Source organism: Sturnira hondurensis, unplaced genomic scaffold (genome assembly GCF_014824575.4).
Source record: "Sturnira hondurensis isolate 20B ecotype Veracruz unplaced genomic scaffold, ASM1482457v3 Scaffold0008992, whole genome shotgun sequence".
NCBI lineage: Eukaryota > Metazoa > Chordata > Mammalia > Chiroptera > Phyllostomidae > Sturnira > Sturnira hondurensis.
Window position 1 is genome coordinate 50,670 of NW_028081623.1, and position 25,490 is coordinate 76,159.

General features: G+C 41.8%; 1 protein-coding gene and 1 pseudogene across 1 annotated transcript; one reads left to right on the forward strand and one right to left on the reverse strand.

Annotated features, from left to right (window-relative positions):
• Positions 1 to 1,669: 1,669 nt before the first annotated feature.
• Positions 1,670 to 1,910, reverse strand: LOC118993966 (cytochrome b-c1 complex subunit 7-like; annotated as a pseudogene).
• A 6,988-nt stretch (positions 1,911 to 8,898) lies between these two features.
• Positions 8,899 to 10,989, forward strand: LOC118993976 (rho GTPase-activating protein 20-like). The gene is given in 1 exon segment (XM_037056485.1): positions 8,899 to 10,989. A coding segment is annotated over 1 exon segment (2,091 nt).
• The last annotated feature ends 14,501 nt before the right edge of the window (positions 10,990 to 25,490 follow it).

The window sequence follows — 25,490 nt, forward strand, 5'->3', positions numbered from 1 at the left end:
CTGACTGAGGGGAAGTGGCACCCTGCTGCTTGCAGTGCCTGTCAGAGTTCCCTCCCTGTGGGCAGAACAGTCACCCTGGGGAGGTGCCAGGCAGCCAGACTGTCCTCTTTAGTGTTCAGCCAAGCCTCATCCTAAGCCTCAGCCTCTGAGACAACAGGCTTCATGACCCTCTTGCAGAGAGGCATTCTCTCCTCCCTGCAGCTTGGCACAGCCTGCCGGGCATTGGGTGCCACAGCTCACCAACAGGTGATTGAAAAATGGCAAAAGTAGCAAATAAGTTCTTGAGAACTATGAATAAACAAAATTAAACACATTACCTTTTTTCAGTACTTCTTGGGGTCTTTTATATGCTGATGTGTACTGTGAATATCCAAGACAGATATACTGCACAGCGTTTCCCAGACATGACTGGCTAAGTTAGTTCTCTTTTTCCTCTTATTGTTAATTCTCCATCCTTCCCCAAATGTGTAAATTCAAGTAAAAGCCTTAACATATAATGCAGCAAAGATGGTACCCTTTTGTCTCTCTTCTCTTTTCTTTTCCTTTATATTAAATCATGATCAGTGGAACTCAGTGCAGAGATAGGAACAAATAGATGCTAATGAGCACTGAAAATTCACACTAGCTTCTTTACTGCTTTTTATGCATGGCTCTGTAATGTAGATTTGCCCCTATCTCTCTTATGCTTAAGACTCCTCAGTAGTTATTCATTGTTAAAAGAAATTAGTGTTTGCCGCTTGCATTTCTGGACACATCTACCACAAAAACTCATATGCCATGAATGTTCCAGCAGCACTGGAGAGCTTGCAGATCACCCAAGACAGCAAATATGCAATGCTGTCCTGCCATGACAGTGTAAGGATTCTACAGAACTAGACCACAGTGAAGCTGGTAAAAAAGTTTGGAAAATGGCCTCATGATCAAGTGTCATTTACTTTTCTTCTACAAACAGTTGCCTCTTGCCACTGCTTGGGCTGTACAGCGTGACATGAGCATTCTCTGGAATGTGGGACCACAGAAGATAACCACTGAGGCTCTGAAAGTGGATGTGATGACCTTTGGCCATAGTATTACAGGGTTCAGTGTAACTTGGAGCTTGGGGGTAATGGCTCTGTGTGGCCCATTATCTTAGCTTTGTAGGCTTCCTGCCCTATGAGGTATGATGTGGCCAGAAGAGGCAAGAACAGGATCATCTCAAAGCCAAAACCAAGTAAAAACATCACCTCTTAGCCTGGTATAAGGATTCCGATAATAATGTTACCTGAATCAGTCCTGAGATTCTACAAGTTTCAGCTTAGTGATGTGAAAGGAATATATAGTATAATTGATTAAGCAATATGTAATTCTTATTACAATATTTGATCTCCTTTGGTGCTTCTCTTGGAACATCAGAGAAGGTTCAGTTCATAACACGTACCTCTTAACATTTATTTCATTGTTCCAGCTGCTAATCAAGTTCTTTATGTACTGTAGCTGTGCCCAGAACTTTCTCTTGTCCTTCTTCATTTTCAACTGCCAATTAAAAACTCCTCTTGTTTTTCTTTTCTCATAATGAACAATTATTTAAATGTATTTGCAGCTCAGACAATTTTAAATTTTCCATTTCGGTTTAACCAACATTGTTAAAATACTTTTAGGACAACCGTATCCACAGATTTTAATTGCATAATTATTTCTTTGCCATTTCTTTTCTTTCTTTTCCTTCCCAAATAACCTCTTCGAGCTTGTGGGTCAAGGTATAATCTATCCTCTTCATATTTTGTCCACTGCTCTTTAGGCAAGATATGCTGCCTCATGAACAAGTCCAGTGCCCTTTTAATGCAAAGCAAACTATCATTATAAAGGTTCTCAAGAAACCTTCTTATGGCTTCTTTTACAGGGTCATCAACATGTATTGTATTGTCTCACATTAACCCCAGTGTATTGAACCCGGTGTCATGAATGTATACTTGTGATGTAGATTTTCCTGTAAGCCAGCTGGTCAACTGCTCAGCTAGCTGCCTGCTGAGCAGCCTGGCACCAAGGAACACACAAGAGTCATAAAAGGTAACTATGCTCTTCACTCACCTTTTATTGAATGCTGGTTCATTCAAAGCAGAACATCAACACACATTAATATCCTAGTCACACTCTAACAACCTAAGAGAAACATCACACACAACAATCAAAGGGGAATAACAAAACCAAGTCAGAGCCTCAGTCTCCAGGTATTTGGGAGAGCATGGTGGGCAAGGGAGTCACCAGAATCTTGTGTGGAAGGATCTTCAGAGTCAGGTGGGCAGCAGGGGAGGCAAAGTATTCAGTCAGCAGGGCAGAGCCTCTGGTAGCTGATGTCAAAGGAAACAGTGTGGCATGGAGCAACATCTTTGTATGTGGAGCTCAGCTGTCTCAGCGATGGTCTGGAACCTGCCTCAGTTATACTTTGGAAGTGGTGTGCTCCACCCTTCTGGGTCTTTTGATAATTGTCTTGGCATCCCAATGGCAAGTGCAGAATTTCCCCAGGAGCCTATCTCTGGGTGGTCCCACTTTGCAGATGTGGCTATTCAGATCACACATGCAAATCTCTTAAGTGTGTCTTCTTAGATGTGTCTAGTGTGACTTAGGTAGTTTCCTTCTTGAACCAAAGTGTCATGGCTGACTAGAAGCCACTTTGGTTGACATGAGTGACTTCATTTTGTTTTATATACTTTGTAGTATGGTGACTGGACCAATGCCATTTTACGGGTCCAGCTCTCCACAATATCAAAAACAAATTTAATGAGATCTATATTCTCTTCTAAACTGGAGAAGAGTTCTGTAGGCCAACTCTCTTGTTTGACTTACAAATCTGAAAAAAAATCTCTGCCAACTAAAGGGTTCTATGTTACTTTAGGACAAAAGTTTCTTTAGGACAAAACAAAAAACACTTGTCATGAAATAAAAGGCACTTCAGAAACGGAGACATGTTAATTCCTCTCGGCTTTATGTCTATCATTTCTCTGCCTGACACAATGTAAGTTACAGCCATTCGGGCCGACTTTCAAGTTTCTCTATTTTCTCTCCAGTGTTAACTAAGACTTGACAATGCCTGTCTCCCTTGACAGCAACAACCTTTCCCTGCTTCATTGCCCATTACTTCCTTCTCTCCCTTCAGGCCCCAGCTGGGTAAATTTGACTTTCCATGATAAAGACTATAATGCTATAATATCAAGTTTGCCTCTCACAATAGCAAAAGAACCTAAGACTTTAATTAATAGATTCATATTTATTGACCACCCACACCTCATGTGTAAAAATGCCACAGGGAACATAAATATGAGCAAGATACAGGCCTGTTTGTGGAAAAAAGGTGTGGAATTTTACATTGAAAAGTAAGGCAGAATGTCATATGGGAAATCCAAGTGCTATGGACATTGAAGAGGTAGGGTGACTTTTTCTTCAATTTGGTAAACCAGCTTATTCTGATGTTATTCTAAAAGTTGAGAAGCTCCATTGGTCCAAAAGACGTTCATCTCTGAAAGGTACCTCTCAGCCCTCTCTTGGGTGATTAACCAAGGATCAAATTTGTAGGTCTTAGACCCCCAACATTCAGTTCAATCAGAGCTGCTCGCTCCAGTGGGTTTCTGTGGCTTCAAAAATGTTGTCTGAAATACTACCATTTGCAGCAACATGGATAGATCATGAGAGTAATGTGCTAAGTGAAATAGACAGAAGGAGTCAGACCCTTATGATTTCACTCTTATGTGGGAAAGAAGTCTGGGAGCAAAAAATGAACAAACAAGATAATCACACAAAAACTCAGAGACAGAAGAGATTGGGGGTTGCCAGAGGAATAGGAGGTTAGGAGAAAGTAAATAGGATAAAGGGGGTCAAATACATGATGACAGAAGGAAAATTGACTTTGAGTATTGAACACACAATGCAAAGATCAGACAACGGATCGTAAAATTGTACACTGGAAATCTATACAATGTTATGAAACAGTCTGTCCACAAAATTTAATAAGATTATAAATTTGAAAACCACACGTTTTCAACTGGCATGGTAGTATATTATGACATTAAGAAGCATTCTCAAGTTATTTTCACTTTGAAGAAATGGATAACTCATGTACCTTCTGAATTTGTAACTCTACTTGTTCCCCAAGTGAATGAAGAGACATGTGGCTCTTCAGTCCATGGCCATGTGTGATTGAGGCTACTTGGGACATTATACTGTGGTTTTATTCTTTTTTCTTTCCTTTCATAGAATTTCACACAAGAAAGTATTTATTGGAAATTGTCATACAGCACCATGATCCGTGGGAGTATCTCAATGCCCTATGTTAATTGCAAATGTGTCAGTGTGGTACAGCAGGGATTGTCACATGAAGCAGAAGAAAAAGACACTAAGTTTAAAAACTACAAATTCCCAAAATACCTGTGGAAGAAAAATGGCATTTTAGCTATAGGACCTTTTTCTTTTCACTTGAATATGTGGGATAGTACAAACTTAAGCAGTTTTTCTTTTCTATCTTAATTCTGCTTTGTTTTGAAATTAACTAAGTAGTCTGTAGCCATACCACCCTTAATGCCCCTGATCTGGTTTGAAATAAATTAAGCATACTTCTCTAGTATTTGTGTCCACTGTACAAGATGAATTAAGTCTTCCAGGCTTCTAGGGTACCAATTCATGTCCCTGGGGAGGTAAACCGCTTCTGGCACCCTGCTGGGTGGAGGACTGACTTGCCACACACAGTTTCTTGCTGTTGATAGAGAGTAGATGACTCCAGTAGTTCTCTTCAGGATGAGATCCACTTTTGAAATGGGACATCAAGCTACTGACACCTACAGTGAGTGCTTGAAAAGCCCATAAAAATACTGGGACATGGAAGCCAATATTTAGAACGTTTAAAATAGTGGTTTATGCCTTAGTGCTGCCCACCTGCATTATCGAGCAGTGGTGGCCAGTACCCAGCCCTCTGCTTCCCACAGTACTGCTGCCGTGGCTCAGGGAGGCTCATCCAGCATTTGCTGCTACTGGGAATGGGGAAAGGACAACGTTGAGGTCCTCCCCACACTCACAGGATCAAGAGACGGTGTCCAAAACCCCCTACACTCACACTACTGATGAGCTAGCCATGGGAGATGAAAGACTGGGACATGGCTAACTCCCAGGAACCACCGCAGCTGAGAGATGGTGAGCACNTAAAGGGGGTCAAATACATGATGACAGAAGGAAAATTGACTTTGAGTATTGAACACACAATGCAAAGATCAGACAACGGATCGTAAAATTGTACACTGGAAATCTATACAATGTTATGAAACAGTCTGTCCACAAAATTTAATAAGATTATAAATTTGAAAACCACACGTTTTCAACTGGGATGGTAGTATATTATGACATTAAGAAGCATTCTCAAGTTATTTTCACTTTGAAGAAATGGATAACTCATGTACCTTCTGAATTTGTATCTCTACTTGTTCCCCAAGTGAATGAAGAGACATGTGGCTCTTCAGTCCATGGCCATGTGTGATTGAGGCAACTCAGGACATTATACAGCGGTTTTATTCTTTTTTCTTTGCTTTCATAGAATTTCACACAAGAAAGTATTTATTGGAAATTGTTATACAGCACCATGATCTGTTGGAGTATCTCAATGCCCTATGTTAATTGCAAATGTGTCAGTGTGGTAGAGCAGGGATTGTCACATGAAGCAGAAGAAAAAGACACTAAGTTTAAAAACTACAAATTCCCAAAATACCTGTGGAAGAAAAATGGCATTTTAGCTATGGGACCTTTTTCTTTTCACTTGAATATGTGGGATAGTACAAACTTAAGCAGTTTTTCTCTTCTATCTTAATTCTGCTTTGTTTTGAAATTAACTAAGTAGTCTGTGGCCATACCACCCTTAATGCCCCTGATCTGGTCTGAAATAAATTAAGCATACTTCTCTAGTATTTGTGTCCACTGTATAAGGTGAAGTAAGTCTTCCAGGGTTCTAGGATATCAATTCATGCCCCTGGGGATATAAACCGCCTCTGGTACCCCGCTGCATGCAGGACTGACTTGTCACAAACAGTTTTTTGCTCTTGATAGAGAGTTGATGACTCCAGTGGTTCTCTACAAAATTAGATCCACTTTTTTTCATTTTTTAAATTTAATTATTGTTCAAGTACAGTTTTCTTTTACTCCCATCCTACCCCACTGCCCAGTGCTCCCCACCTTCCTCCCATTTCCACCCCCCTTAGTTGTTGTCCATGTGTCCTTTATACTAGTTCCTGTAAATCCTTCCCCTTTTTCTGTTGAAATTCCCTCCCCTCTGGTCACTGTCTCCCTGTTCTCTATTTCAGTGTCTTTATTTTTATTTTGCTTGCTTGTTTCTTTTGTTGTTTAGCTTCCTGTTAAAGGTGAGATTATATGGTATTTGTCTTTCACCGCCTGACTTATTTCACTCAACATAATGCTTTCCAGTTCCACCCATGCTGTTGCAAAGGGTAGGAGCTCCTTCTTTCTGCTGCATAGAATTCCATTGTGTAGATGTACCATAATTTTTTAACCATTCATTTACTGACAGACACCTATGTTGCTTCCAACTGTTGGGTATTGTAAATTGTGCTGCTATGAAAATTGGAGTGCACAGGTTCTTTGGGATTGCTATTTTAAGATTCTTAGGATATAATCCCAGCAGTGGGATTGCTGGGTCAAAAAGCAGGTTTATTTTTAGTTTTCTGAGAAAATGCCATACTGTTTTCCACAGTGGTTGTGCCAGTCTGCAATCCCACCAACAATGGATTAGGGTCCCTTCTTCTCCACAGCTTCTCCAACACTTGTTGTTTGTTGCTTTGTGTATGATGGCCATTCTGACCAGTGTAAAGTGGTATCTCACTGTGGTTTTAATTTGCATCTTTCCAATAGCTAGTGATATTGAGCATCTTTTCATGTGTCTCTGGATTTTCTGTATGTCCTCCTTGGAGAAATGTCTGTTCAAGTCCTTTGCTCACTTTTTAATTGGGTTGCTTGTCTTCTTAGAGTGGAGTCATGTAAGTTCTTTGTATATTTTGGAGATTAAACCCTTGTCTGAGGTATCATTGGCAATACATTTTCCCATACAGTTGTTTCTCTTTTTATTTTAATACTGTTTTCTTTAGCCATGCAAACGCTTTTAATATTGATGAGATCCCATTTGTTTATTATTTTAATTATGTCCCTTGCTCTAGGGGATATATCAGTAAAACAGTTGCTGGGTGAAATACTTGAGATTTTCTTGCCAGTGTTCTGCTCTAAGACTTTTACGGTGTCACGGCTTATATTTAAGTCTTTTATCCACCTTGAATTTATTTTGGTGTATGGTGTAAGTTGGTGCTCAAGTTTCATTTTTTTTGGACGTAGCTGTCCAGTTCTCCCAACACCACTTGTTGAAGAGGCTATTATTAGTCCATTTTATGCTGCTGCCCCCTTTGTCGAATATTAATTGGCTGTAGAGACTTGGGTTTTTTTCTGGGCTCTCGGATCTGTTCCATCAGTCTATGTGCCTGTTTTTATGCCAGTACCAGGCTGTTTTGATTACAGTGGACTTGTAATACAGTTTCGTATCAGATATTATGATCTCTCTGACTTTGTTCGTTCTAAAAATTGCAGCTGCTATTCAGGGTTCCATATAAATTTTTGAAGTGTTTGTTCTATGTCTGTGAAGTATATCATTGGTACTTTAACAGGTATTGCACTGAATCTGTAAATTGCTTTGGGTACAATGGACATTTTGATGATGTTAATTCTTCCAATCCATGAACATGGTATTAGTTTTCACTTGTTTGTGTCTTCCTTGATTTCATTATTCAATTTTGTGTAGTTTTCTGCATAAAGGTCTTTTACCTCCTTGGTTAAGTTTATTCTAGGTATTTTATTTTTCTTTTTGCTATATAAAATGGGTTTTTTTTTCATGATTTCTGCTTCTGCTTTTTCATTGTTTGTGCACAAAAATGCCTTTGAGATCCACTTTTGAAATGGGACATTAATTGGGCAGGCTAAAACTTTCCCAATGTTTAGTGGAATCACCATGATTAGACTAACAGAAGCTACTAACACCTTCTCAACTGAGTGCTTGAAAAGCCGATAAATAAATATTGGGACATGGAATCAAATATTTAGAACATTTAAAGTACTGGCTTATGGCTTACTGCTGCCCACCTGCATTATCGAGCAGTGGTGGCCAGTACCCAGCCCTCTGCTTCCCACAGTACTGCTGCCGTGGATCAGGGAGGCTCATCCAGCATTTGCTGCTACTGGGAATGGGGAAAGGACAATGTTGAGGTCCTCCCCACAATCACAGGATCAAGAGACGGTGTCCAAAGCCCCCTACACTACTGATGCGCCAACCATGGGAGATGAAAGACTGGGACATGGCTAACTCCCAGGAACCACCGCAGCTGAGAGATGGTGAGCACCTGCCCCCAAAGGTTATGTTTGCAGGAGGGAAGCCCCACAGCAAGAACGTAAGGAGGCCATCAAGGAACCGCACGCCCCCTCCTACATTGCACGTGGGCGAGTGACACTGTTACCATGGTGATTTAGTGACAGACCCCCAGTACTAATTCTAGAACTTCCCGCCCTAACCGCCCTGAGGACCAGACCCTGAACAGCCTCTCCTGAATCACCCCAGCACCCTTCGCCTTCTTCCAGATCTCCCCGCGACTTTCCCTGTACTCGTTGAGTTTGAGCGTTTGAGCCTTTGAGCATCACCACTCTCTGAGTGGACCAAGCAGCAGCCTCGTCCTCCTCTCCATCCATCTCGAGGTAGGCAGGCAGCCCCGTCTCCCCTGGCCGGGGGGCGGGGCCCCTCCAGGTGCAGGACCCAGGGTCTCTCCTAAGGTCCCCAGGCATCAGCTTCCAGGTCGTCAGGGCTGGTGGTGTCCTGCAGGGCTCCCAGCCACTGGAATGAAGAAAATGAAAGCACTAGCAGGAGGCAGGGGGCGTGCTCCAACTCTTGCCCCGGGTAAAGCCCACTCAACAGGGCCTAGTACCCAGGAAAAGCCTTCTGGTATCCCGGACATGTGTGTATTTCTGTCCACATTTGTGACCCCCGGCAGGACTCTGCTCCTTGAGGGCCCGGTGGAGCTCCAGAGAGGCCTGCAGAGGCGGGGGCGATACCTTTTCCTGTTTGATGATCTACTTGTGGTGGCCAAAACCACATATACTAACAGGTGGAAGGTGAAAAGTGAAACAAAATTGAGTGACATGTGGATAGCAAGCTGTGTGAAGGAAGTGGGAGGAGGCAACATCGATCCCTCTCTGTCCTTTGTCCTGGGCTGGCCCACGGTAAACCTTGTGGCCACTCTCAGTTCCCCAGAAGAGAAGGACAGATGGCTCTTTCTCCTTCAGAGGTACATCAGTGTAGAGAAAGAGAAGGACCATCCAATGACCATTCCCCTCAAAATTTTCACCAAAGACATCGGGAATGCTGCCTATTGCAAAACGATCACAATAAGGAACTCAGATACTGCAAATGACGTTATCAACACGTCACTACCAATGCTAAGAATAACTGGCTCTGAGAGAGATTACCAGTTATGGGTCAATTCTGCCAAAGAAAAGGCATGGCGTCCACTTATTGGGCATGAATATCCTTACGTAATCAAAATGAGCCATCTTCGAGACACTGCACTCCTGATGCAATGCTCAGAGGACGCCACCAAATCTTTCAGCCTCCAAGAGCTCTGCCTCATGGAAGAGCTGCCCCGGGAGATGTGCTGCCAGTTCACCCTGAAGCCAAGATGCCTGGCTGCAGCCCAGAAGCCAAGGGACTCAGGTCAGAAGTCCTTTCAAAGGAGAAGGTCTATCACCAAGTGGCTGTTTGGGCGAGGCTCTAGCACTCACCTGGGTAACTTGCCCACCTCGCCAACCTCTCCTGTGTCAGGACAGCTGTTTGGAGTGTCTCTGCCAAATCTCTGCAGGCATGACAATCTGCCCAAACCTGTCTGGGACATGCTTTTCTGTGTTCATCAGAAAGGTCCCCTCACCAAAGGAATATTTAGACAGTCAGCCAGCATGAAATCTTGCAGAGAGCTGAAAGAAAAACTAGATTCTGGACTCGAAGTCCACCTAGACCACGAGTCTATTTTTGTGATAGCATCTGTGTTTAAAGATTTCCTAAAACATATTCCTGGAAGTGTTTTGTCATCAGATCTCTTTGATCACTGGGTCTCTGTAATGGATGAAGAAAATGATGAGCAGAAAATAAATAAAATTCAAAGACTGTTAGACCAGCTTCCAAGAGCCAATATTGTTCTCTTACGGTATCTTTTTGGAGTATTACACAACATAGAACAAAATTCCTCTTTCAATCAGATGACTGCGTTTAATTTAGCGGTGTGTATTGCTCCAAGCATGCTTTGGCCTCCAGCTTCCTTCAGCTTAGAACTAGAAAATGAATTTACAAAAAAGAGTAATCTGCTTATTCAATTTCTGGTTGAAAATTGCTGTGGGATATTTGGAGAGGAAATCACTTCCCTCTTTGGAGAATCTTCAGTGAGGCATGATACTACAGAGAGAGCCTCTGACACCCCTGGTGCAGAGAAGACTGTCATCCCCGACAGCAGGGAGATGGTGCTGAGTGAGGATTTTGATGCTTCATGCAGTGACCTGGTAGAGAAGCTTGATGAGGAGAGCAGAAGCACGGGCTGTGTCTTAAACTTTCAAGACAATCACCTCGATTAACCTGAGGTGGAAGATCTTTTAAGCCTGAGTGACATTGACTTAGACTTTTCTAAAGAAGAGGACATTGAAAAGCAATGGCCACTTGAATGCACACTGGTGGCCATTTCTGTGGTATCTTGCAGTCACATGCCCACACATGATTCCTCCAAGAACCAGCCCTTTGATGCTGAGACATCTGGACACCCCCCACCACAAACACCAGTGGTCCTCCAGAGTTCCAGCAGACACCAGTGCTGCACAGAGCCCAACACCAAGGATCAGCCAGGGCACACTGAGCTATCTCAGGATGATATCTGCAAAGAACCAAACTAAAACTACCTGCAGGCCTGGTCACTTGCATGGAGAGGAGGACTATCTGGATGGTGGAAAAGAAGACACACTCAAGTGTCAGTTAAAAATGTACCTGAAACTCCTAAGCGCTGAACACGATGGAATAGGTCTGACAAGGTTGAAAAACTGGCCCCTCAGAAAGAAAAAGAGGGAAGCAAGGTCATAAAAAGAAAAGGTCTTAAGTAGAATAACCACGAATTTGCCTTTCCATGCCTCTGGTGTTCCAGAAGCCAACTCACTGAAGGGTAATCAGAAAGGCATCTGCCTAAGGGCAAAGCAAAAACATAGAGCAGTGCAGGCAGCCTTGTCAGAAGAGACTGAAGTTGTGGGAAATAGTAGAAGTCCTGGTCACCACAGAGGGAAGGTGTGGAAGGTGAGCAGAAGGACTTGTTGGAGAAAATGGACAGTGTTGGAGGCCAGCACAAAGGCTGGTAAGAGGGGACAAAGAGTGTTGGATCAAGTTGGAGGATTTGTCAAAGGATACGGAAGGTGTAGGAGGGAAGCAGAAGGCCTGGTCAAGGTAGAAAAAAGGAGTGGGAGAAAAATAGAAGGCTAGGTTATGGTAGACAACATTAATGAGAGTTTAGTGAAAGGCCAGGTTGAAGGAGGCAGATAGTGTGCGAGTCAAGTAGGAGGACCATTAGGTTAAGACAGAAGGAGTAGGAGTCAAGCAAAAAAGAATTTCAGAGCAAACAGAAGGTGTGGGAGGCAAGCAGCAAACCTGGTGAGGTCAGATGGAAGGTGGGGGGTGGCTAGCAGAAGTACCAGTAGGAGGAGATGGAAGGTGTCTGAGGCCGGCCAAAGGCCTGGTTAGAAGAGACAGAGTGTGTGGTAGCAAAGCAGGAGGTTTGGTCAGAAGATACAGGTGTGGATGGGGGCAGAAGACTCTGTCAGAGGACAGGAATGGTGTCAGAGCCAAGCAGGAGGCCAGATCACAGGATAATACAGGTGATGGAGTCCAGTAGATGACTTGATTGGAAGAGATGGAAACTGTGGGAGTCAAGTACTTGGCTCATTAGGAGGAGACAGAGTTAGTTGGAGCTGAGAAGAAGAACAGTTTGGAGAAGAAAGAAGGTGTGGGGTGTGAACAGAAGACTAGTTTGGGGCAGACAGAAAGTGTGCAAGGAGAACTGAAGACAAGATCATAGCGGATGGAAAGTGCCAGAGGCCAGCAGAGGAACTGGAAGTTGAAAAGGAAGTTGCCAGAGCCTAGCCAAAGACCAAGTCAGGGTACAGGGAAGAAATGGGAGACCAGCAAAAGCTCCAGTAATATGACAGGTGTCAGAAGTAAGCAGAAGGCTTTGTTGGAGAAGAAGGAAAGTGTGCCAGTAGAGCAGGAGCTCGGTCCGATGATACAGATAGTTTGGGAGGCAAGTAAAAGATCAGGTGAGAGGATACAGGTGGTTTTGGAGGCCAGCATTTGGCCTGGTTGAAGGAGACAGACAGTGTTGGGTCAATCAGGTGTCTGGTGAGAGGACACAATAGCTTTGGGAGGGGACCAAAGGTTTAGTGGGACAGATAGTAAGTGTGGGATGGAAGCAGAGTGTTTGTTGCAGGGACATGGACTGAAAGGTGAGCAGGACAAGTCAAAGGGCAGGAAGGGTGTTGGAGTCAAGCAAGAGACAAGATGAGCAGATACAGAAGGCCAGCCAAATGCCCAGTTGGAGGAGACAGAGTGTGGGAGTCCTGCAGGAAAATCCTTAGGCCAAGACAGAATGTGAAGGAGCCAACCAGAAGACCAGGTCAGAGCAGACTGAGGGTGTGGGAGGTGAGCAGAAAGACTGATGGAGATGTGGGACAAGAACAGAGGGCCTAGTGGGGGAAAAGGGTGGGAGGCAAGCAGAATACCAGCTTGGAGGAGACAGAAGATGTGGGAGTGGACTAGAAGGCCTGGTTGGGGAAAATGGAAGGATGGGGAGGCTAGCAGAGGGTCTGGCTTAAACAAAGAAAGGTGTGGGGAGGGAGCAGAAGAGTAATTGAGACAGGTGGAAGGAGTGTGAGACAAGCAGAAGACCCAGCAGAAACAGACAGAAGGTGATGGATACAAGCAGAATGCTGAGTTGCACAGGGATGGTGTAGGAGGCAAACAGAGGCCTGGTCAGAAGATAGAAAAGTTGTCAGAGGAAGTAGGATGACAGATAAGAGGATACTGAAGGTGTAGTCCATGGGACCACCCACTAGAGGAAGATGGAAAGGGACAATCAGGAACTCCTTAAGAGGAGAAAGAACGTGTTGGAGCTGAGAAGAGCAGGTTAGAGCAGAAGGAAGGTGCGGGAGCAGAGAAGACCACCTGTTTGGACCAGACAGAGGTGTTGGAGGAGAATGGATGGCCAGGTCATAGCATGTGGGAGGTGTAGGAGGCAGGAGAAAGCCTGGTCTAGGCAGAGAGAAGTTGTGCTTTTGTGTGGGGGCCACACAAGACAATGTCAAAAGACATGCAAGGTGCAGGGGGACAGAAGATAGCATGGATGGTAAAAAAAAGGAAGGTGTTAGAGTCCGGCCAAAGACCCATTCAGGGGAGAAGGAAAAAGTGGGAACCCAGAACAAGTCCTGATCAAAAGGTATGAAAAGTGTTGAAACCCAGCAGCTGGCCTGCTTGGAAGAGAAGGAAAGTGTGGGAGTCAAGCAGGAGATGGGTCAGAGATTAAGGTGTTGGAGAGGAGCAGAATGCCTGTGAGGGCAGATGGAAGGTGAGGTAGGTGAGCAGAAAGCCTGGTACAAGGATGAAGGAAGGTTTGGGAGGCCAGAAGTTGGCCTGGTGGTACCAGACAGAAAGTGTGGGAGTCAAGCAGGAAGCTCTTTTTGGAGACAATACATGCGGCACCTGAGATGAAGCCCCGGATGAAGCAGAGGGAAGCAGTGTGAGGCGAGCAGGACTGGTCCAATCAGAGAAGGCGTGAGAGGACAGCAGGAGGCCTAGTCAGGACAGACAGAATGTCCCCCACACATTTGACCTGCTGCAATCTGGTCTTCTTCTGGCCTCCCAGACTTTCCCTCTGCCACAACTGGGTCTCCTGCTCCCCTCCCACACCACACCTTCTCTCCACCCCTACTAGCTCTTCCCCTAGCCTCCCACACCTTCCATCTCATGTGACCTGGTCTTCTGTTCATCTCCCACCCCTTCTCTCTGCTGAGACCACATCTTCTGTTCACCTCCCACACCTTCATCTCCTCCAAACTAGTCTTCTGCTCTTCTCCCTCACATTCCATCTGCTTCAGCCTTGTCTTCTCATCTCCAATTCATTCTGTCTCCTCTTAACCAGCCTTATGCTTGACTCTTTCCACTTCATGCACTGGGCACTCCCAGGGACTCCAAAACCCTCTGTATCCTCTGATCTGGCCTCTTTCTTGGCTCTGACACCTTTCCTGTTCTTGGACTTCATCCTCTGCTTGCCTCCTACACCATCTCTCTGCAGCCCAGATTTCTGCTTTCGTCCATCACCTTCTGTCTCCATTGCTGGCACTTTTGCTCACCTCCCACTGATTTCATTTTCCCATACCAGGATCTTGCAGACCACCCAACCTTGACCAGTCTTTCTGCTCACCTCTCATACCTTCAGTCTGATCTGGCCTTCTGCTTGGCCCATTCATGCTTTGTCTCTCCCTAAGGAACATCCTGCAAGATTGCCACACTTTCATTCTCTTCCACCCCAGCAGCCCGCTGGCCTGCAACTCCTGTATGCACTAATGTTTCCCCCAGCTTGGCTCTGATACACTTCCATCCTTCCGACCAGGCCCTCTGCTCAGCATCCACACCATGCTTCTGCAAAGGAACCTTGTCATTGTATCTCACACCTTCTGCCTTCCCCAGCCAGGCCTTGTGCTCACTTCCAAAACTTTCTGTCTCCTATTAATAGGAGTATTCATTGACTCCCAAACTTTCTGCCTACTGCAATGGGGCCAAACACTGGTCTTCGACAACTTCTGTATCCTCTGACCCAGTCTTATGCTCATGTCTTAAACCTTCCATCTGCTGCAACCTGGGAGTCTCCTCATCTCCCACACCATCATACTACCCTGTCAGGGTGTCCCACAGGACTCTCACACCTTCCCTCTGCTACCCTGCTACACCACATCTTGTCTCTGCCTGCACCAGGAATCCTGCTAGCCTCTGGTCACAGGGAAGGCATTAGAAGAGAAGAGAAGGCCTGTCTGGGGCAAAAGAAAGGTGTGGCAGGAGAGCAGAAGGCAATGTCAGAGAAGAGGGAAAAAGTGAGAAGTGAGCAGAAGGCTGAATATTGGCAGAAGGCAGATGTGGTTGGGAGGCAGCAGGCTGTGTCAGAGTAGTTGGAAGATATGGAAGATGAGCAGAGGACCAGGTTGCAGCAGATGGAAGGTGTGGGACACACAAAGAAATCAGGCCAAAAGATACAGAAGCTGTGGGAGGACAGCATATGGCCTGGTTGGTGGAGACAGAAAATGTGGGAGTCAAGGAGGCATCCCAGTCAGAGAAGACTTGGGATGGGAGGCCAGCATCCTTAGGTCTCTCCATTTACATGGAATATTTTTTTTAATCTTTTTCACTTTCTGCCTGTGCAAATCTTTTGTTCAGAGGTGGGTCTCGTAGACAGCATATATATGGATTATGTTTTCTTATTCTTTCAGCTAATATATGTCTTTTGATTGAGCATGTAATCCATTTACATTTAAGGTTATTATTAATAGGTACCTATTTATTATCATTTTTTCTTTATACTTCTGTTCTCTCTCTTTTCTCCCCCACCTTTCTCCTCCCCCATTTATTCTTCTTAAAGAAGTCCCTTTAACATTTCTTGCCATGATGACTGGTAATAATGAACTTCTTTAGCAATTTTTTTTTTGGTCTGAGAAACTCTTTCACCTTCAATTTTAAATGATAGCCTTGCTGGATAGAATAGTCTTGGTTTCAAGTCCTTGCATTTCATTACTTCTAATACTTTACGACAATCCCTTCTGGCATGAAGTATTTATGTTGAGAAATTAGCTGACAGCCTTATGGGAGCTCCCTTGTGGGTAACTGTTTTCCTCTTTCTGCCTCTAAGATTCTCCCTTTGTCTTTATTCCTACAGAGGTTTCAGCTAAGCTGAGAGATACAAATAAACTATTTTCTTAAATATTGTTATTTATATTAAATGCAGAGGTTCAAAATCATGACTAGTGTGAGTTTGTACATGACTAACGTTAAGTTATAAAATTTAAGCTGCCAGTTTGGTTCTAACAGGTGTTTCATAAGGCTGTGTGATATTTGATAGTAAACTGTGTTTGAGAGATTGTGAACTCTGAAGTCAGTGTTGGCGTGGTTGGGGTATTTTTTCATGATCTTCAGAGTCACTTTTGTGGGGGTTTTTTATTTTCCATTGTAAATGACTGGAACTGTATATAGATTTTATAATGCAAGAAATGTTGAAGAACTTTAGTGAAAGCTACTCAAGTCTGATGATTAGAATGGTGAACTCAGATGTGAAAATGAAAGTGATTTAGAATATAAATATTATGTGAAAGTTTGCTCAAGAAACTTGGATACTGAGCAAGACATTTCTCGTAAAAAAATAAAAATGAATTGCATATGAATGAAGAATTTGTTTTTTTTTCAAAGTGTAAAGAATCAGGCTCCCCAGCCTGTGAGCATGCCCATCCACCAGCTGGAGCCATCGCCTTCTGCTGCTGCCTCAGGATCAGCGATGCCATGCTCACCTCCAATAGGTGGAAGCTGTGAATACCAGGATACCTGCTGGAATAGGAAACCAATCAACAAAAGAACCACCAACAGATAACAACAAAAGAAGATGAAGAATGGAATAGAAGTACCACTAACTCAACCCAGGACCTATCTGGAAATACAACTAAACAGTGGAGAAATTGCTCATAACAAACAACTGAACAAGAGCAAGAGAGAATCCTTAAAACCTTGTGTATATAAAAAAAACAGCTTCAAAACAACCTACCCACACCTGCACAACAGAATACAAGAGGTGGTTAATGGTGTGACCTTCAGTAAAGCAGCTGGAGAGAAGAATCCACCAAAGAAAGACCCAACAACAATCAAAACTGAAAGACATACAGAGAGCCAACATAAATGACACCCCAAGACAAGTGAGCTCCGGAGATCAAGGAGAATGAACCACTGAATCTCCCAGGTTTTCTACATAGAAGTTCACACCAGAAACCCAGGGAGTCAAAACAGATCAATTTAAGAAGCAGAGGCTAACAAGAAGAATTTCACAAACAAGAAGACAAAGAAACAATCCCCAAATGAAAGAAAAGGAGGGAACTTCAGAAAGAATGCTAAATAAAACAGAGGCAACTCAACATTCAGATATTGAGTTCTAAGCCATGGCTATCAGGAAACTCAATGAGCTCACAGACAATTACCAAAAACTACAGAGAAATGACAATGAACTCACTGAAAACTGTATTGATGTGAAAAATGAAATAGAAACTATCAACAAGGGCCAAAAGGAAAGGAAGAATACAATTTCTGAAATGAAGAACACAGTAAAAGGAATAAAAAGCAGACTCAATGAAGCAGAGAATCGAAGCAGTGAGCTGGAGGACTAGTTAAAAAAACACTCAGAAAGAGCAAGGAAAGTAATAGGCTCAGAAAGAATGAAGAGGAATTAAGGGAAATGCAGGACAACATGAAACATAATGATATTCATGTAATACAGATACCAGAAGGAGAAGAAGAAGAGCAAGTAATAGAAAACCTCTATGAAAAAGTAGTAATGGAAAACTTCCCTAATTTGATGAGAGAAAAAGTCACATGAATCCAGGAAACACAGAGAGTTCCAATCAAGAGGAACTCAAAGAGGCCCACTTCAAGACACATCATCATTAAAATGGCAAAATTCCAAGACAAAGAGAGAATCTTAAAGGCAGCAAGGGAAAAACAGGAAGTAACATACAAGGGAGCCCCAATAAGATTAGCAGCTGACTTCTCAATGGAAATGCTCCAAGACAGAAGAGAATGGCAAGAAATATTACAAACAATGAGAACCAGAGGACTGCAACCAAAACTGCTTTATACAGCAAGGCTCGCAATTAAATCGGAAGGCCAAATAAAGAGCTTCCAGACAAAAGAACCCTCAAAAAATATACCTCCTTCAAACCAGCTCTGCAAGAGATGCTAAAGGGTTTGCTTTAAGAAAAGGAAGAAAAACAGTGAAAGAGTGAGGAACACAGGTATGAAAAATGGCAATGAAAAAGCATCTGTCAATAATAATCTTACATGTAAATTAATTAAATGCTCCAATAAAAAGATATAGAATAGAATGGATAAGAATGCATGAGCCAAACATATGCTCCCTACAAGAGACCCACCTCAGGAAAAAGGACCTACACAGACTAAGAGTGAAAGGATGGAAATAAATTTTCTAAGAAAATGGACAGAAAAAAAACCAGGGGTAGCAATACTCATATTAGACAAAATAGACTTCAAAAAAAAGGCCGTAAAAAGAGATACAGAATGTCACTTCATAATACTCAAAAGAATAATCCACCACGAAGACATAAACATTATAAATATATATGCACCCAACATAGGAGCACCCAAATATATAAAGAAAATCTTGCAGGACTTCAAGAAATATGTGGACAGCAACACAATTAGAGTAGGGGATTTTAACACCCCACTGTCAAAAATGGACAGATCTTTCAAACAAAATATCAACAAAGATATTGTGGCATTGAACAATGCCCTAGATGAAAAGGACTTAACTGATGTATAGAGAGCCTTTCATGCCAAAGAAGCAAAATACACATTCTTTTCAAATGCACATGGAACATTTTCAAAGGACACAAAACAAGCCTCAACAAATTCAAGAAAATTGAAATCTTATCAATCATTTTCTCTGACCACAAGTTACTGAAACTAGAAACCAACCCCAAGGGAAAAACTGCCAAACACTCAAAATCATGGAGATTGAATAGCATGCTGTTAAACAATAAATGGGTCAAGAATGAGATTAGGAAAGAAATCAAAAAGTTTCTGAAAACAAATGAAAATTAAATCATACCAACCCAAAACTTATGGGACACAGTAAAAACCGTCCTGAGAGAGAAGTTCATAGTGATACATGCCTACCTAAAAAAGATAGAAGCATTTCAAGCAAACAACCTAACCCTATGCCTACAAGAACTCAAGGAACAACAACAAAGACAGCCCAGAGGAAGTAGAAAGAAGGAAATAACCAAGAGCAGAAGAGAATTAAATGGCATAGGCACTGAAAGCACAATTCTAAAGATCAATGAATCCCAGAGCTGGTTCTTTGAAAAGATAAACAATATCAACAAGACTTTAAGTAAGTTCTTCAAGTAAAAAAGACAGAGAACCCAAATAAACACAATCAGAAATAAAAGATGAGAGATAACAGTTGACACCTCAGAAATACAAAGGATTGTAAGAAACTACTATGAAGAAATTTGAAAACCTAACTGAAATGGACTAATTTCTAGAAGAATATAATTTTCTAAAACTCAATGAAGAAGTAGAAAGCCTGAACAGATGAACAATAGCAGGTGAAATTGAAACAGTAATAAAAATACTCCCACACACAAAAGCCCTGGACCAGATGGTTTCACAGGAGAATTCTACAAAGCATTTAAAGAAGAACTAACCCCTATCCTTCACAGACTGTTCCAAAATATCCAAAATGATGGAATACTCCCAAACTTTTTTTATGAAGCCAGCATCATCCTAATCCCAAAACCAGATAAAGACACAACAAAGAAAGAAAACTTCAGGCCAATATTGCTGATGGACATAAACACTAAAACCTTCAACAAAATATTGGCAAACTGCATCCAATAATACATTAAAAACATCATACACCATGACCAAGGGGGATTCATCCCAGGGATGCAAGGATGGTACAGTATTTGCGAAGCAATAAATATAATACACCACATTAACAAAATGAAACAGAAAAATCACATGATTATATCAATAGGTGTGGGAAAAGCATTTGATAAGGTACAGCACCCAGTTTTGACAAAAACACTCAGCAAAATTGGAATAGAGGGAGCATTCCCCAACATAATTAAGGCCATATCTGAGAGACCTACAGCCAACATCATGCTCAATGGGCAAAAACTAAAAGCTTTTCCACTAAGATCAGGAACAAGACAAGGATGCTTGCTTTCACCACTCCAACTCAACATAGTATTAGAAGTCCTAGCCACAGCAATCCGACAAGAAAAATAAATAAAAGGCATTCAAATTGGAAAGGATGAAACAAAAATGTCATTGTTCACAGATGACATGATACTATACATTAAAAACCCTATAGACTCCACCAAAACACTACTCAACCTAAATAGATGAATTTGGCAAAACAGCTTCATATAAAGTCAATACTCAGAAATCAAATGCATTTTTGTACACCAACAATGAAATATCAAAAACAGAAATCAGGGGAAAAACCCCATTTGATATAGCAAGAAAAATAAAGTACCTAGGGCTAAACCTAACCAAGGAGGTAAAAGACCTGTACTCAGAAAACTACAATGCTGAAGAAAGAAATTAAGGAAGACACAAAGAAACAAAAGCACGTACCATGCTCATGGATTACAAGAATTAACATCATCAAAATGGCCATACTACCCAAAGTTGGCCATAAAACCAGATATATGGAGCACGAATAGCTGAAGCAATTTTGACAAAGAAGAACAAAGCAGGAGGTATCACAATACCTGATACCAAACTGTATTACAAGGCCACTGTAGTCAATACAGCCTGGCACTGGCATAAAAACAGACATGCAGACCAATTGAACAGAATGGAGAGCCCAGAAATAAACCCAAGTCTCTATGGTCAATTAATATTTGACAGAGGGGGAAGAAGCATAAAATAGAGTAAAAATAGCCTCTTCAACAAATACTGTTGGGAGACCTGGACAGCTATATGCAAAAAAGGGAAACTCAATCACCAACTTACACCATACACAAAAATAAATTCAAGGTGGATAAAAGACTTAAATACGAGTCACAACATCATAAAAGTCCTAGAAGAAAAGATTGGCAGGAAAATCTCAGATATTCCATACAGCAACATCTTCACTCATATGTCCCCTAAAGCAAGGGACATAAAGGAAAGAGTAAAGAAATGGAATCTCCTCAAATCAAAAAGCGTCTGCATCACTAAAGAAAACAACATTAAAATGAAAAGAGAATCAGCTACATGGGAAAATATAATTGCCAATCATACCTCAGACAAGGGTTTGATCTCCAAAACATATAAAGAACTCACATGACTCCATTCCAGGAAGACAAAAAAAACAATTAGAAAATGGGCAAAAGACTTGAACAGACACTCCTATAAGGAGGACATACAGAAGGCCCAGAGACATATGAAAAGATGCTCAATGTCACTAGCCATCAGAGAGATGCAACTTAAAACCACAATGAGATACCACTTCACACTGGTCAGAATGGCCATCATAAACAAATCATCAAACAAATCTCTTCAAGTGTTGGAGAGAATGCAGAGAAAAGGGAACCCTAAAGCACTGTTGTTGGGAATGCAGAGTGGTTCAGCCACTGTGAAAAACAGTGTGGAATTTCATCAGAAAACTAAAAATGGATCTGCCTTTTGACCCAGCAATTCCACTGCTAGGATTATACCCTAAGAGCACTGAAACACCAATCCAAAAGAATGTATGCACCCCAATGTTCATAGCAGCACAATTTACAATAGCCAAGTGCCAGAAGCAACCTAAATGTCCATCAGCAAATGGGTAGATCAAAGAACTGTGATATATCTACATTATGAAATTTTATGCAGCAGAAAAAAAGGAGGAGCTCCTACCCTTTGCGACAGTATGGATGGAACTGGAGGGCATTATGCTAAGTGAAATAAGCCAGGAGGTGAAAGACAAATACCATATGATCTCACCTTTAACTGGAACCTAATCAACAAAAGAAAAAAGCAAACAAAATATAACCAGAGTCATTGAAATTAAGACCAATCTAACAATAGGCAGAGGGTACCGGGGAGGCAACAGAGGGTAGAAGGGTTTTCAGGAACTATTATAAAGGACACAGACAAAACCAAAGGGGATGGTGGAATCAAGGGAGGTAGGTGGGTTTGGCTGGGGTCAGGGAGAGTGGTTGGGAGAAAATGCAGACAACTGTAATTGAACAATAATAAAGTAATAAAAAAAGAACAACAAAAAAGAATCAAAATGGAGGAAAAATTCAATGATAAGACAAATTAGAAAACAGCCACAGAATATTTTTTGTTAACTTCTGTTGCAATGACTGTTACAAAAGTTCTGTAAAACCAGCTATTAAAAATTCTGATCACTGGGGACTTCCAGCCAAGATGGAAACACTGTGCCTCCTCCCACAACCAACTTTAATGACAACAAAGATTTAGTAACAAAAACACAACCAAAACACAGAAAATTGAACTATATGGAAGTCCGACAACAACGAATCGATCAGCCAGACCAGTAAGAGGGTCAGAGCAGAGTCGGAGCGGGGTCACACAGGAAACCTTGGCCAGATCTACCCAAGCACATGGGCGGCGGTTGGCAGATCCCAGGTGTGGGGTTGCGATGGGCAGACCCATTGAGGGCGTAAGGCAGCAGGCTGACCGCGGTCACACATTCACGCACAGATTAAAAAAGTGAAAGAGCGAGCAGTGAGATAAACTGTGCAGGCCCCAGCTGCAGGAAGCAGCAGAGGGGACAGCCATTGCCCTTCTTTGGCCCCACCCCCACATACAGCATCACAACCCAGCAACTGGGTTGCCCTGCCCTGGTGAACACCCAGGGCTCTGCCCTTCATACGTAACGGGCACAAACAGACCAAAATATTATGGCTCAAGAAGAACTCAAAGCCCCAGAGCCAATAACTCTAAGCAACCAAGAAATAGCCAACCTATCAGATGCACAGTTCAAAACACTGGTGATCAGGATGCTCACAGAACTGGTTGATTTTAGTCACAAATTAGAGCAACAAATGAAGGCTAAACTAATTGAAATGAAGGGAAATGCACAGGAAACCAATAGTGATGGAAAGAAAACTGGGACTCAAATCAAGGGACTGGATCAGAAGGAAGAAAAAAATGAAAAAACAGAAAAGTATGAAGAAACAAGAATTCAAAAAAAAATGAGGAGTGGCTTAGGAACCTTCAGGACATCTTTAAACATTCCAACATCCAAATTATAAGGGTACCAGAAGGGGAACAGGAAGAGCAATAAGTGGAAAACTTCTTTGAACAAATAATAAACAACTTCTCTAATATGGCAAAGGAAATAGACTTCCAGGAAATCCAGGAAGCTCAGAGAGTCCCAAAGAAGGTGGACCCAAGAAGGAACACACCAAGGCACATCATAATGACATTAGCCAAGATTAAAATGAAGGAGAGAATCCTAGAAGCAGCAAGAGATAAGGGGACAGTCACCTACAAAGGACCTCCTATCAGACTGTCAGCTGATTTCTCAAAAGAGACTTTACAGGCAAGAGGAGCTAGAAAGAAGTATTCCAAGTCATGAAATCCAAAGACCTACAGCCAAGATTGCTCTATCTAGCAAAGCTTTCATTTAGAATGGAAGGACAGATAAAGTGCTTCTCAGATAAGATCAAATTCAAGGAGTTCACCATCACCAAGCCCTTATTATATGAAATGTTAAAGGGACTTATATAAGAAAAAGAAGATAAAAAATATGAACAGTAAAATGACAGCAAACTCACAGTTACTAACAACCACACCTAAAACAAAAGAAAACCAAGAGGACAGCTAGATCAGGAGTGGAACCATAGAAATGGAGATCACATGGAAGGTTAGCAACAGGACAGTGGGAGGAGGAGAAGGGGGGAGAAGGTACAGAGAATAAGTAGCATAGATGGTAGGTAGAAACTAGATCAGGGGGAGGGCAAGAGTAGTATGGGAAATATAGAATCTAAAGAACTTGAGACAGGTGGTCATAAACTAAAGGGGGGGAATTAAGGGGGAGGGGGTGTGCAGGGTGGAGGGGGATGAAGGGGAAATAGGACAACTGTAATGGCATAATCAATAAAATATATATTTTTTAAAAGATTCTGATCACTGATGTTTTTAGCAATATCCATATTTCTGTTATTTGAAAAGAAAAAAATTTATTCTTTATGTTTTTATATTTCTTTAATAATTTCTAGATTGTAATTGAAAGTAAATAAAAATCATGTGTTTTATTATATTATATAAATATAATAAATGCAAATTTGTACTTTTTAAACTTTTTTCACATTTTGGCACCTACTACTATCTCTCAGATACATGCAACTCACACTGTAATTTTTTGACTGCAACCTTCACAGTGTTAAACTTTGCCATTTTGTGATGTATCTTCTTGTGGGTCTCTTTGGCTTCACCTTGATTGGTACTCCACTTCCTGAAAATCTGACTTTTTCCTTCATCAGGTTAGGGAAGTTTTCTGTCATTATTTCTCCCAACAGGTTTTCTATCAAGGAATAGAAAACAAAATTCCCTCACTTTCTTCTCCTTCTGGTACCCCTATGATGCAGATTTTGTTCTGTGTGGTGATGTTTCAAAGTTCCCTTAAATTATGCTCATTCTTTTTAAGTCTTTTTTCTTTTTGCTCTGATTGCTTTTTTCTACCTTGTCTTCCAAGCTGCTGATTCAATTGTCTGCTTCATCCAGCCCACTTTTAATTCCTTCTAATATTCTTTTTTTCAGATGTTGTATTCTTAATTTCCTACTGCTTTTTATTGTGTTCTATGTCCTTTTTATGCTGATGTAGTTCTCTCTAAGTTTCTTACAATTCCCATTAAGCTGTTTGTAGTTCTCCCTAAGTTCCCTGAGTACCCTTATTCTCATTACTTTGAAGTCTATGTCTGATAAATTGTTTGCCTTTATTTCATTTAGCTTTTTTTTTTTCTGAAGATTCCTCCTTTTCTTTCATTTGGGAATTGTTCCTTTGTCTACCCATTTTAGCTGTCTCTTTGTGTTTGTTTCTATGTATTAGATAGAACTGCTTTCACTCCCAGTCTTCATGGGGTGGCCTTATGTAGTAGGAGTTCTGTGGGATGCAGTGGTGCAGTGTCCTTGATCTCCTGAGCTGGATGCCCTAGGATTGTTTTATGTGGGTTATGTGGACTCTGCTATTGGGACTGGGTCTTGATTGCTGTTGGCCTGGTCATGGGTGTGATCTCTACTCTGGCTAGCTCATTGAGAGGCTCAACCCCAACCACATCATGCTGTTGAACGGGTGCTGACAGAAGAAAACATAATAATACAACATAAACCAAAACAAAAATAAACACAAACAAAAACCCAAGCATAGCAGCAAAAACAACAAAGGAAAATAAGAATGGAAAAGAGAACACAAGAAGACAGAAGGAAAAAAGAATGATAGAGAAAAGAAGGGAAAGGAAAAATAAGAGTAAAGAATAGAAATAGAAAAAGAGGGAATAAAGAGAAAAAATAAGAAAAGGAAAAAAGAAGAAAATGGAGTAACAAAAGGAAAGGGTAAAATAATAATATGAAAAAGAAAAAATAG